This window comes from Drosophila virilis, chromosome X (assembly GCF_030788295.1).
Source record: "Drosophila virilis strain 15010-1051.87 chromosome X, Dvir_AGI_RSII-ME, whole genome shotgun sequence".
NCBI lineage: Eukaryota > Metazoa > Arthropoda > Insecta > Diptera > Drosophilidae > Drosophila > Drosophila virilis.
The window spans coordinates 2501495-2515713 of NC_091543.1; the positions used below are offsets into that span (position 1 = coordinate 2501495).

The window sequence follows — 14219 nt, forward strand, 5'->3', positions numbered from 1 at the left end:
CTTTTGGGCAAGACGTCAAATTTCCCGTTACGGTTTTCTATGATGATTGATATACCCCCTCCCCCCTTAACCCACCACCCTTCCGGTTTGATTTTGCCAAAAGAAGCGGGGTTTTTTTTAGAAAGTTGCCAATTGTATTCTCATGTCACTGAAATCTATCTAAAATTTCGTGAAGCTCTAAGCTAATCAATCCCGAAAAAAAAACAAAGGTTCTAGTCGGGACTAGGGGATACCCTGAACCCTTTTCTTCCAACATCAAATGCATATATATATTCTAGTTTAGAAGCTATATGTCAAGTTTGGTGACTCTAGCTCTTATTATTTACCAGAATTGCCCAAAAAACTGGATATCGATATCGATTCTTATCGATTGCTTGGAAACGGAGTTTGTTATCGATTATCGGAAACAAACTCGATCTGCGCAAGCACTAGGAGCACCTACATCTAAAATTTCAAGTCTCTAGCTCTTATAGGTTCTGAGATCCTTGCGTTCATACATACGGACAGACGGACATGGCTAGATCGACTCGGCTATTGATGCTGATCAAGAATATATATACTTTATGGGGTTTAGAGATGCTTCCTTCTGCCTGTTACATACATTTGGATTTTGCACAAATACAATATAACATTTTCAATGGGTTCAGGGTATAAAAATGACAAATATTCATAAAACTGGCCAAATTCCCCCTGATCTCTTATGTATTTCCCATGAAATAAGTATAATAACGGTACTTAGCATTAAGAAGAAGAAGCGTTGCATTGGCATTGTACGAAACGAGTAAAAATACCAGTGGAAAAAGGTGCTATTCAGATAGATAGTATTGAAACATCTATGCGCACATATACATGCATACATACATACATACCTACTATATCTTGGAGGTACACACACATACATACATGCATACATAACATTTGTACAGGGCTCTGTAAATGGATCTAAGCAAATTTCCAAAGCCAATATTCGCCGCTTCGGCAGTACGAAGAGCCGCGCACAGCAACGTGTGGATTGCCTTCTCCCTTTCGCGTGTGTCACGCTCTGCGTGTGCATGTGTGCGTATCTGTCTGTGTGTGTGTGTGTGTGTGTGTGTGTTCTGTATCTGGCGCTTTGTAAAAGCGTACAAAGCAATATTCAGCTTGCTTTTGCTATTGTAGGGTATCTTTGGCGCAACGAAGCGGCCGACCATTTGTCTTCTCATCTAATTATCATTAATAAGTTTTACAGTAGCAATTGTGGGCATGACAGAGCCACATTCAGATTCAGTTTGAGATTGAGACTCAGTTTTGGTTTCATTTTCACATTTCATGCATGTAAAACTCGTTTCAAGTTGAATTTTGTGCACGATGTGGCAACGCTGCGGCCCAGCAACAGCAGCAACAACGCTGAACATGACGGATACAGATGTGTCTCTGTGTGCGTCGTGTGTGTGTGTGTGTGTGACTGTGTGTGTGTGTGTGTGTGTGTGTGCGAGAAACCGAACATAGGGTAAAAATAAGCGAACCACAAACAGTCAACGGCTACAGAGCTAAATTGCAGCTGCTATACGCGTCGCCGACGACGGCAACGACGAATAGGGTAAGTAAAAAACAGGCAACAACAACAACAACGACAACAACGAATCAACCGGCAAAGCGCAAATGACGCTAAAGCAGAGACGAAAGGCGCAGATGGCAAAAACGAACGAAACGCGAACACGAACACGAACGCTACAGAAACAACAACGAGCGTACATACATTCAGTGTATGTATGAATGCAAGCATACGAAGCGATAAACTGTCAGGGGCGTTACGAACGGGGTACAGCAACATGTGTACACTGATAGATGACAGTTGGATGGATGTACGAATGCGTGTGCGTGTGTGTGTTCGTGTGTGTGTATGCATGTACATGAATTGCGCATACATGTCGGAAAGTAATTAATTTTATTTGCCGCTGTTGTTGTTGCTGTTGACAGTCGCTTAAGTCGCAACAAGCACATGCAACAACCCCTATAAATGCTGGCTGCGACGCCGCTGTCACTGCTACTGGCAGCGACGCTGCCGCTGCCGCAGCCGCAGCCGCTTGTAGCGAACAGCGGACAAGCATTGAATACGAATGAACGTTCGAAAGTGGAAACGATGATAAAGCGGTGCGCACACACAGTCGTGCGGCAACGAGGGGTGAGCTGCCGCCACCGCTGCTGCTGCTGTTGCTGCTGCTGCTGTTGCCACTGGCCACTGGCAACTGGCAACTGGCAATTGAAAGATACAACTTCAGTTCCACTCATAGTCATTCGGGGCGAGCAGTCAGAGATAGGGCGCTCCTGCAGTTCGGAGTTTTTCTAGCGCGCAAGCATACAGCTGCATCCTTTTGTTTTTTTTCTTTCGTTCATTTCATTTTTCGTGCGGCCCCTGCTCGGCGACGCCACTGGCATTCAAGGCAGAGGCAGCGACTACTGCTAGCTTCATAGCTGGCTGGCTCTGGCACTGGCTGTTTTGCTGACTGCCTCGCTGTGGACAGAACGAAAGACAGGCGGCAACTAAAGCGGCGGTCGCAAGCGAAATTTGTTTAATATTAAATACAAATACAAATACAAATACAACAGCAGCAGCAGCAGCAGGCAACGACGCTAGAACTATAATAATAATAATAATAATAAGAACATACATACATCATAAAAAAAGAAAAGGCAACTGTGACGAAAACGGGAGACGAAGCGGAGCTGCGCACAGGCTATACGAAAAGTTTTTTTTTTTTCAAAAAACGCCAAAAAGGTAAGCAGCAGCTGCATTCGCATACGAATTACGAATTACGAATTACGAATATTCGCGTTCGCGTTCGAAATTCGCAAATCGCAAATCGCATTTGGCTCTGGCCTCCCTCTGGGTAACCGTGTCTGCGACTTGGACAAGCAGCTCTCAAACAGAAACTGCAGCTGAATGATGTTATGTTGTTTAGTTGTTGTTAGTTGTGTGCGCAAATACATATTTCAATTCGTATCGTGCTTCGTATTATTATATCTCATCTTTTTTTCTTTTCCAAAATACACAATATACATATATATATATATGAAAAGAAATTTCGTTGCCCCGTTTCGCCTTAATGGTGGTAGTGTGTGCGTGCGTGTGAGTATGTTTCTGTGTGCGCGCGTGTGTGTGTGTGTGTCGGTTTGTTGTGTATATGTGTGTGTGTGTGTGTGTAAGCGAGTTGCTTGCACGTGTATGTGTGCATGTGTGTGCTTGTGTGAATGTGTGCGTGCGAAAGACCGACGACGACCAGTAAAAAGAACCCGACTGACTGTTGGTGTGGACTGCGACTACTGCGGAGAGTAAAATTCGATTTGCTGTGCCCTGAAAAATTGCAAATTGCAAACGAAATGTGATTATCGGGTATTGAAAAAATTGCTGACAAATTGACCAAAAAATTATAAATAAAAATCCAAAAAAAACAGCCAGACAGTGAATGTAATTAATTAACGGTGCATGCAAACAGCATACGGCAACGCTGCTTCTTTTTTTTTTTTTTCTCTTTTTTTTTTTTTGCTTTCTGCTTCCTTTCTTTCTGTAAATGTTTTTCAACTGTAATGCTAATTTGTGTCGCATCCATTCTCTTGTTCTTACACTCTATTTTCATGCCAACGTTTCGCCGGCAACAAAAACAACAACAACAACGACAACAACAACGACGACAACAACAACTATTAAACCGCATCGATAACGATAACAGCCGTGGGCTTAAGCGATAGACATACAGCAGAGAGCAGAGAGAGGCAAAGACAGCGTCCAAGCGGTCAGTAGCAGCAACAGCAACAGCAACGCTGCGCCACTCACTCATCCAATCTCCAATACGAGAACTGCATCGATAACTGCATTCACATCGAACCAGAATCATGTCGAACGGCAAGGCGACGGCTTCGTTCTTTGAGAATGGGAGCACCTCACAGTTTGAGTATTGCTATCAGCTGTATCCGCAGGTGCTGAAGATGAAGGCGGAGAAGCGGAGCAAGAAGCCACAGGAGCTGATCCGTTTGGATCAATGGTATCAGAACGAGCTGCCCGGCCTGATCAAGGCGCGAGGGAAAGATGCGCATTTGGTATACGATGAGCTAGTTCAGGCTATGAAATGGAAACAGTCGCGCGGCAAATTCTATCCACAATTGTCGTATCTGGTCAAGGTGAATACACCGCGCGCCGTCATCCAGGAGACAAAGAAGGCCTTCCGCAAGCTACCCAATCTGGAGCAGGCGATCACAGCTTTATCGAACCTCAAGGGCGTCGGCACCACAATGGCATCCGCCCTACTGACAGCCGCCGCTCCCGATTCCGCGCCATTCATGGCCGACGAGTGCCTGATGGCCATACCAGAGATCGAGGGCATCGACTATACGACCAAGGAATACCTCAATTTCGTGCAGCACATTCAGGCGACAGTCGAGCGACTCAATGCGGAGGTTGGCGGCGAGACGCCGCACTGGTCACCGCATCGCGTCGAGCTCGCCCTCTGGGCGCACTACGTGGCCAACGACCTCAGTCCCGAGCTGCTCGAAGATATGCCCCCGCCAGGCGCCGCCGCTGCCGCTGCCAACACAAATGGCAGCCTCAGCAAGACGAACAACAGCAGCAGCAGCAGCAAGGTCCTCGATGGCGAGGAGGACACCAACGATGGCGTCGCTGTCGATGTCGATGAGGAGAGTCTCGGCGCAGGTATGATCACATCCCAACCCAACATTCCATGCGATACCCTTCGGGCGCAAGTTGTCCAATGCATAGCAGAAGATTGTATATTAGCTGTTTCCATGTTTCGTTCAGTTTTGTAGCGAACTTGACGAAACTAGCTTCGCTTTGCTGCAGCTAGAACAAAGATCGGCCTACTATATCATATGCCTAATAAGTATGTCTGTCCATGTTTCGTTCAGTTTTGTAGCTAACTTGACGAAACGTACGCCCTTCTGTCCATGTTTCGTTCAGTTTTATAGCTAACTTGACGATATATATAAGTATCAAACATCGGCCTACTATATCATATGATATATAAGTGCGATCGGCATGTTTTTAACGATCGAAAGATCGACTTACTATATGTCAACTTACTATATATCCAAATTTAGTTTTGTTTTTATTTTTTAAGAGCAAAATATCGGCTAGATGGAACCAATATATATATCACTATATTATATAGCTGCCTTAGAAATAATGCCTCCCACAGTTCTAGTCGAAGATATCTTAACGAAAAACTTGTCAATTACGAACTGTAGTGTGCCTAATCATCTCTACCACATTTATAAATATTTATAATATATATCTATATATTATACTGGCGGGCATTCCCCGTCGTTGCGCGGGCCCAAACTTATCGCCTCACGTTTAAGATATTTCCTTGACCCCACAATTACAGACCGCGGGAAAGTGCTTACACATATTATCGTGAAAACCCACGTAGTCGAGTTTGTAGAATATAGATTGAGGCACAAGTTGATCATGGATCACTTGATTATGGTATAAAAAATATAAGTTGAAAGCAAAGTTTCGTCGAAAGTAGATTTTGTGAAAGTTGTGAAAAGCCTCTCAAATGGGTTTTCACGAAATGCTTCGAAAATTAATTTCAAGTGAATTCCGATCGTATGACAAACAACTTTTCGTTCCACTCTAACGGGTGGAAGTGTCTAAAAGCTCGTTTCGGCTTGCTTTACCTTAGCCCTTGTGGCATTCACACATGTCAGTCTTTAGACACTTGATCATGTTATAATAATGATGGGTTTCAAGTAGATTTTCACCCATTTTCTCGCCAGAAGAAGTGGAAGTGAGAGGGGTTGCGGAAATTGTAAGAAGCCTCTCAAAGAAGTTGTTTTCACGGAGAGAGTTTTAGGAGAATTCCGATCGAATGGCATGGAACAAGCTGAGTTACAACATTCCACGATTTTTCCACTCTTACGGGTGGAATTCCCTAAATGCCCGTTTCGGCTTGTATTTAGGACTTTGCTTGAAATGTTGCCTGGAGAAGGGTATTTGGACTTCGGCCAGCCGAAGGTTAAGTTTGGAACCTTATTAATGGATGCCTTTCTTTTTGGACAGGCGGTCGCAACACTGCAACAGAGTCGGAAACGGAGAACGAGAACACCAATCCGTTGGCCCTGACGCCGCTGGGCAACTCCGGCGTGGCCAAGAACAACAACAGCAACAGCAGCAACAACAGCAGCAGCAACAACAACAACAACAGTAACAACAACAACACTGCCGCCGCATTACAGGACGGCGACTCGAACTTTGTGTCGAACGATTCCACCTCACAGGAGCCGAACATTGATGACAACACCACGCAGACCACGGCCACCACATCCACGGAGGATGGTGATGGGCCGATGGGCGTGGCAACGCCGCTCGCCTCCGACTCGGAAAGTAATCTCGAGGCGCCGCTCAAAAGTCGCCTGGCAGCAGCTGGACCAGGCGCAGAAGCAGCCGGAGGAGCAGCAGCAGCTGGACCAGGAGCAGGAGGATCAGCTGTTGCCCCGTCGCACAACAACAACAAGCAGTTTAACAAGAATGGACAAAGCGTTGCGCAGCCAGCAGCAGCTGCAGCTTCTGGAGGAGCTCCAACTGCTGCAGTCGCCGCCGCTGCCAATGGCAATGGGAATGGGAATGGAAATGGAGTCCTTGCGGCAGCGGCAGCGGCAGCAGCTGATGTTGATGATGATGATGATGAAGAGGATGATGATGAGGAGGAGGACGAGGATGATGATGATGTTGAGGACGATGATGAGCTAGAGGCTGATGAGAGCAACAGCAGCGGCAGCAATTTGCGTGCCAGCAAACTGCAGCATTTGGCAGCTGCCGCTGCGGCCGCGACGACAGAAGCGACAGCGCTGACAGCGCCATCTATTGGTCAGAAGCGCACCGCCCTGCACTGTGAGTTAGATGGGAATAATGCGTCTGCTGCCGCTGCCGCTGCTGCTGCAGGCGACAAATCGCCAGAGCTAAAGAAACTGCGCAGCGACTGAGCAGCAGCAGCAGCAGCAGCAGGAGCAGTACCGTTAGGCCGCACGCGTATCTGCGTATCTGGTGGAAAGACATATGTATGTAGTGCAGTTGAGTCCGACATTTGAGAGCAACATTACCTACACTTTGCCACAACAACATTCAAGAAATTTTACTATTAAGCAAAACTAATTATACATATAATATATAATATATATATACAACAAAGAAAACATAAAGAGAAACACATAATGAGAAGAGCAGCACACACACACACACACATACACACAACGAGAACATAACATAGAAGGAGAATGAGAAGCAGCACAGCAGCAGCAGCACATAACATAACATAGGCTTAACAGCAAAAGAAGTAAAAGAAAAAAACAACAAAAAAAATATACAAGTAAAAGGAGAACCCATATAAGAGATACATTTCACTAACACACCACACACACACACACACACACCCACACACTCACACATTACTTAGGAACATAGTGCGGGCGCGAATTAGATGAAGTTTAAGTTGAAATTGAGGATTAAAGCGAGGATAAGGTTGAATTAAAAGATGACGACAATTGATAAATGATATAAAGAGAAATAGCCATACGGAGTCCCCAATTGCAGCAGCGATAACATAAATGATATGTGAAAGGAAGAGAAAAAAAAAAAACAAGAAAAACAAAATACAAATACATAGTAACTATTGAATCAGAAACAAATTGATATTTTTACACAGTCAAATGAAATATGAGAAACAAATGATGAAAATTTACAAATGCCGCAGTTGCCCACTACATACAAGAAACGGATGAAAAAAACAATAATTATAATAAAAGTAATTTATATAAGTATTTAAAATTAACAATAAATCAAAAACTTGTCGCATAAACTCAACACAATCGTCCTCCGGTAGATCGCCGCCTCCCTCTTTCATCGCATACACACGCGCACTATTCCTCTCTCTTACTCTCACCCAGGCATACGCTCACTTGAATTCACCACACGCACGCACGCACGCACACGCACACACACACACACACATCCATCCCACATGCAAGTAGACGACGCCGCCGTCGACGTCGACTGAGCAAAAACAAAAAACAAGAAAAAAAAATACAAAAACTCATTTGAACAATGCGAAATTTTTGTGGTCGTATTCGTATAATATAATTTATAATTTATGTGTAAAACTTTTTTTTTTTTTAAATACTATATATAATACTGAATTTTTTATAATTTATACGATAATAATTTTTCATTTGATTTAACAAACTAAATTTAATTTGCATACGCATTCATTTGGCATCGATCTACTTTTGTCTGTCTGGGGAAGTAGCCCAATACGATAATATATATATATATATATATATATTTTTTTTTTGTTAGCAGCTGCAGCTTTTGATTGGAATCGAAAGCGCAGCAGTTGCTAGAGCATCATCTCAACATTATAAACATTTTTAATTGATATAGCATAAGTCCAAATAAATTGTGAAAATATTAAGAGTACAACCCAGCCGGATGCACGCTAATGAAACCTTAAAGTATATGTCGACTGAATTTCTGAATTTCGTGCCAAACATTGTCAATTTCGAACGGTTTTCGAATATTTTGCACAGGCGCGTTAACGATTGTTATCGACCAGCCGCCACCAGCAAGCGACCTATTGGACGGATGGTTGGTCTGCAATGTATTTGCCTGTTTGTGCTGCTTAGTTAAAGCAACTAGGCTTGCACGGCGGCCTAATTGAAAATAGTTAGTGTTCTGATATAATTAACAAGCAGCTGCAATTATCGAATATGCGCATCCCTGGCGTATGCTACGAAAAGTACTGTTTGTTATCGATAGTATTTATGTGCTGTGCACGAAATATATCGTTTAAAGATATGGACATTTATCGATACGCCAGCAACATCCCTATTTTGGTATTTTGTTATTTATTTATTAAAACAAAAAAGAATAAAAAAAAAAACTGTGTCATTCGAGTGCCGTTGCGCTGTTCCAGCTATGAAGTGCCGCGCAATGTTTGGCAGCAGTCAAAACCGAAGCTAAACACTCGGCGACTATGCGACAAAAACGGCTGAAACACACGCTCCCAACACAACATTAACTAGCCAAACACAACACACACACACACACATACACATACACATACACGGCACACACACATACAGAAAAAGACGCCTCGAGAAGAAGAAGAAGAACAAACGGATCACAGAATTGCGGATACGGTTAATTGCGGCACCGTACGCCATGCTGCTGGTGCGTCAGCTGTTCGGCTCCTCCTCGAACTCGTGGGTGCGCGCCCTCATCATATTCGTGCTCGCCTGGGCGGTGCTCGTCTACGTGTTCGTCCTCAAGCTGACCAACAGCCAGAGCCATGGCCAAAACCATCAGGCGCTAGCCCATGCTGCAGTCGCCGGCGGCGGCGGCGACAATGAGCACAATGCCCGTCGGATCAACCAGGCGCTGCAGCTGCTCGAGCACACGGAAAGGCGGAACGAGGAGCTCAAGCTGCTCATCGATGAGCTGATGAGGTATGTTGCTGCCACCAGGTGCCACATCATCATCCACATCATCAGCCACAAGTAGACCCTAAGTCGCAACCCCAACCAAAGCATCAACCCCAGCCCCAGCCCCCTCTCCGTTCCCTTTAAGCCCGCCTAATCCCCAGCAAAAGTTGCCCCATTAATGCGTTCATTCATATGCAAAAAGAAGCAGGAAAAAGTTGACTTCGGCTAGCCGAAGCTTGCATACCCTTGCAGAGATGTTTGAGTGTGTCATATATATAGATATATATATATATATAGAGGTATATAGTGCGATATGGAAATTATGATATGTGAGAAGCAGATCTGGAGCTACCTTTTAATTAGTTTATCAAGTTTCCCTGTGCTTTTTTTATATAGTTTACAGAGCTTGCTTTATATAGAAACTTAGGGCTTGGTCCGATCTTGTCGATCTTCCTATATCAACTTATATGGCTTAGCTAAGGTATATTGAGCTGATCTAAGCCACATTAAGGCGCCCAATTGTCGAGTTTAATAACGATAATCGAGCGATTGAACTAATGGGCTATACGATCTGGTAGAGTTATATATATGGATGTGTTATAGTCAACCGATCTTGGATAGCTGCAAAACTGAAGAAGTAATTGATATGGAAAGGCAGAAGACAGATATAGATAGACAGACAGATTTACAGAATGATTAACATACATGTTAACATACATATTAACAGACTGATTAACAGACAGATTAACAGACTGATTAACAGACAGACAGCCAGACTATTAAAGCTCATCCCTGCTGATTAGGAATAAAGATAATAAAAGCTTACCCATATGCCTGCTGCCAAGTGTCACAAAAGGGTTGAGTGTGCGGCTCGAGCCTGTGCAAGGGTATGCAAATGATGCGCCGTCACGCTCGACACGTCGCCGACTGACGAATTACGAATCACGAATCACCACGCACAACCAATGTCTCTGTGTGTGTGTGTGCGTGTGTGTGTGTGTGGGTTGTTATCTTGTTGACTTTTTGCAGCGAGCAGCTGGATAAACAGAGCGCCATGAAGCTAATGCAAAGGCTGGAGAACGACTCGCACGACAATGCGAAGCGCACGCTGAGCGACAATCTGCCGGAGGATACGCTCTTCGAGGTGGTCGCCGCGGAGGCGGAACCGGCTGTGCCGGCCGGGCCGGAGCACGGCCAGCTGCCCGGCCAGGCGGGCATTGAGCCCAGCCTGGAGTATGAGCTGACGCGTCGGCGCATCCAGACGAACATTGCCGAGATCTGGAACTACTTTAGCAGCGAACTGGGCAAAATACGCAAAATTGTGGGCAGCGGCAATGCCGAGCTGGAGGAGTCCATACAGCAGGTGCTGCTCCAGGGCGCCGAGCACAAGCGTTCGCTGCTCAGCGACATGGAACAGCTGCGACGTCTCGATGGCTACGAGCCGTGGCGCCAGCGGGAGGCCAACGAGCTAAGCGATCTTGTCCAGCGTCGACTGCATCATCTCCAGAATCCCAGCGATTGCGCCAATGCACGCAAGCTCGTCTGCAAGCTGAACAAGGTCCACTGAAGCCTTCTATTATAAAGGAAGCTCATCCCAAGCACAGCTTTCATCCGCCCCAGCATGCTCTCATTCTCACTCTCAGCCTCATTGTCACTCTCTTTTCCTCTCTCTCTTATCATTTTACTCACTTTCTTTCTTCCATTCTTCTTTCGCGCCCATTCGCTAACGTGTTGTGTCTTTAAGAGCAAGAGCTTTTATTTTCCTTGGAAATCTATTTTCCTTTTCTCTCTTTTGTTTAGATATTCTTCTCGCCGCCTGCTCTCTCAATTTGTTTTCATTTAATTATTTTGCATGTTTACTCCCTTCTTTGTCCTCCATTTTGTCGCTCTCTTTCTTCTTTGTTATGCTCCTTCGCAAACGTTGCACTGGCAGCTTTTTCATTCGCCTGAGAATTTCCTCTTTATATGTTTCATTATATTTCATGTTTGTTTGTTTTATTTAAACTTGTAATATTCTGTCATAAGCATGCCCTTTCATTTCTTTTCGTGCGCTCTCTTTCATTTTCATTTTCCATGTACTTTTCGCATGCTCTCTCTTTCGTTTTATCGTTTCATGCTCCTTTGTTTTTCAATGTTAATATTCTGTGTTCAAATTCTGCTCACTTTTAACTCGCATTCTCTATTTGTATATTTGTATAGTTCTTCTCCATTCTTTTTGCTGTTGCATTCGTAAACGTTGCTATGGAAGTTTCATGTCATTTCCTCTTCCAATCTGAGCTCATGTTTTATATTTATGATCCATGTTTACTTTTTCCACATTCCTTTTATTAGCTTTCCCACTCTTGTTCTTCTCCATTCTCTTTGCTGTTCCATTCGTAAACGTTATACTAATTCCTTCTATAGTATATTCATGCTCCATATTTATTTTACCTTCAGTTTGTCCATTCCATTTTCCATTCTCTGCACGATTAGCTTCTGTTCTTCTCCATTCTCTCTTTGCTGTTGCATTCGTAAACGTTGCACTGACACCTTTTAAGCACTATTCATGCGATTGGGTATTCATTTTGTGTGTGTGCTACTTGCAGGGCTGTGGCTACGGCTGCCAGCTGCATCACGTGGTCTATTGCTTCATCGTGGCGTATGCCACGGAACGGACGCTGATACTAAAGTCGCGGGGCTGGCGCTACCACAAGGGCGGCTGGGAGGAGGTGTTCCGTCCGGTGTCGGACAGCTGCCACGATGCGGGCAGCTCGTATGCGTACAATTGGCCCGGCAAGGCGAACACCCAGGTGCTGGTGCTGCCCATCATTGATTCGCTGATGCCGCGTCCGCCGTACCTGCCGCTGGCCGTGCCCGAGGATCTGGCGCCGCGGCTGAAGCGTCTGCACGGCGATCCGATTGTCTGGTGGGTCGGCCAATTCCTGAAATATTTGCTGCGTCCGCAGACGGCGACGCGCGACTTCCTCAACTCGGGCATGCGCAAGCTCGGCTGGGAGCGTCCCATCGTGGGGTAAGCTGCATCGCTAGCCACGTTCACATGCGACAGCTAATCCCATTTTTGCGTTTCCCTTGCAGCGTCCATGTGCGCCGCACAGACAAAGTGGGCACCGAGGCGGCCTTCCACGGCATCGAGGAGTACATGACCCACGTGGAGGACTATTACCGAACGCTGGAGATTAACGGCAGCAGCGTCGTCCGACGCATCTTTCTCGCCTCGGACGATGCGCGCGTCATCGAGGAGGCGCGCAAAAGCTATCCCCAGTATCAGATCGTTGGGGATCCGGAGGTGGCGAGAATGGCCGCCGTCTCCACACGGTACACGGACACGGCCCTGAACGGCATCATACTGGACATCCATCTGCTGTCCATGTCCGACTATCTGGTGTGCACGTTCTCCTCGCAGGTGTGTCGCGTCGCCTACGAGATAATGCAGACCATGTATCCGGATGCGGCATATCGCTTCAAATCCCTCGACGACATCTACTATTACGGCGGACAGAATCCGCATAATCGTCGAGCCGTGATCGCGCACAAGCCGCGCAGCCATGAGGATCTGCAGCTGAAAGTTGGGGATCTTGTCTCGGTTGCGGGCAACCATTGGGATGGCAATTCCAAGGGCAAGAATACTCGCACCAATCAGGGCGGACTCTTCCCCTCCTTCAAGGTGGTCGACAAGGTCGAAACGGCCAAGCTGCCCGTCTACGCGGGCGTCTAGGCTCCATTCCGATTCCGAATCCGAATCCGTTTTCGATTGGGCCTCTCAAATTCTCAAATCTCAACTCGGAACAAAATTCAAACGCAGAACAAAAACTGAAAAAAAATTTAAAAAACAGAAACAAAAAGAACTCCAATTAAACTCGAATCTCGTTTCTGGAACATGTGAACAAAAGGGAAGAACGCGATTCCAAATTGTTGCACTAATTCTATGCATTTTACGTAAGCCGCAGAAATTAATCAAATGTTGACAAGATAAAGAATATACATATAGAAATACATATACGTCTGCATATAGCGTATATCTATGATCTAATTAATATATATATATATATATATATATATATATATACGTATATATAGTATGTTTAAGCATGCCTGTAGGGCTCGAATACGCGCAATATAGTTTATCCCCTTGTAACATAGACGAAACACAAACGTATGAGAAATAAAATTAGTAAAGTTTTAAATTTCTCAGCTGTGTCGCATTCATTTGGGCAACGAAAATGTACCTAATGTACCACATTAGGTACTTTAGTCAATGTACCATTTACCTATAAAGGGGTACTTTTATGGGGCCACGCCTTTCAGGGGGCGGACATAAATGAAAAAGTATGTGAAATTTCTCAGCTGTGTCGCATTCATTTGGACAATGCAAATGTACCTAATGTACCACAATAGGTACTTTATTCAATGTACCATTTATCTATAAAAGGGGTACTTTAAAGTACCCTCAAGGTCAAGCCATGATTCAATTTACGTCCCTTATTCCTTGAAAGCACAGTTGGACAGTCACCGCTACAGTTTTGCAGTCACTCGTCGAATAAACGAGCACTCGTTTTTCGACAGATTTAAACGGCAATTACAACGTGTTCAATGTACTTATTTGTTTGCCAAAATATTTTATATATATTTGCAATAAATTTTTAATAATAATTTCTGTAAATATGTGCGAATTTAAGTGCTTTGAAAGTTCAATAAATTTTAACTGGAATAACTTTCAATTAAAAGCGAATTTAACAAAAACAAAAGGT

At 44.7% G+C, this 14219-nt stretch overlaps 2 protein-coding genes across 4 annotated transcripts; both read left to right on the forward strand.

Annotated features, from left to right (window-relative positions):
- The first annotated feature begins 2273 nt into the window (after window positions 1–2273).
- Amun (protein amun) lies at window positions 2274–7860 on the forward strand. 3 transcript variants are annotated; one of them, XM_032440394.1, is made up of 3 exons: window positions 2274–2758; window positions 3711–4687; window positions 6056–7860. In XM_032440394.1, exons 2-3 carry the CDS (start codon window positions 3874–3876, stop codon window positions 6976–6978), a joined length of 1737 nt encoding a protein of 578 aa, XP_032296285.1. In that variant the 5' UTR covers window positions 2274–2758; window positions 3711–3873; the 3' UTR covers window positions 6979–7860. The 3 variants fall into 3 exon arrangements, with proteins under 3 accessions (XP_032296285.1, XP_032296287.1, XP_032296286.1); XM_032440396.2 differs by lacking the exon at window positions 2274–2758 and adding an exon at window positions 3206–3362; XM_032440395.2 differs by lacking the exon at window positions 2274–2758 and adding an exon at window positions 3217–3373.
- Window positions 7861–8855: 995 nt separating this feature from the next.
- FucT6 (alpha-(1,6)-fucosyltransferase 8) lies at window positions 8856–13655 on the forward strand. The gene is made up of 4 exons (XM_002058101.4): window positions 8856–9495; window positions 10501–11029; window positions 12057–12481; window positions 12547–13655. Exons 1-4 carry the CDS (start codon window positions 9212–9214, stop codon window positions 13184–13186), a joined length of 1878 nt encoding a protein of 625 aa, XP_002058137.1. The 5' UTR covers window positions 8856–9211; the 3' UTR covers window positions 13187–13655.
- The last annotated feature ends 564 nt before the right edge of the window (window positions 13656–14219 follow it).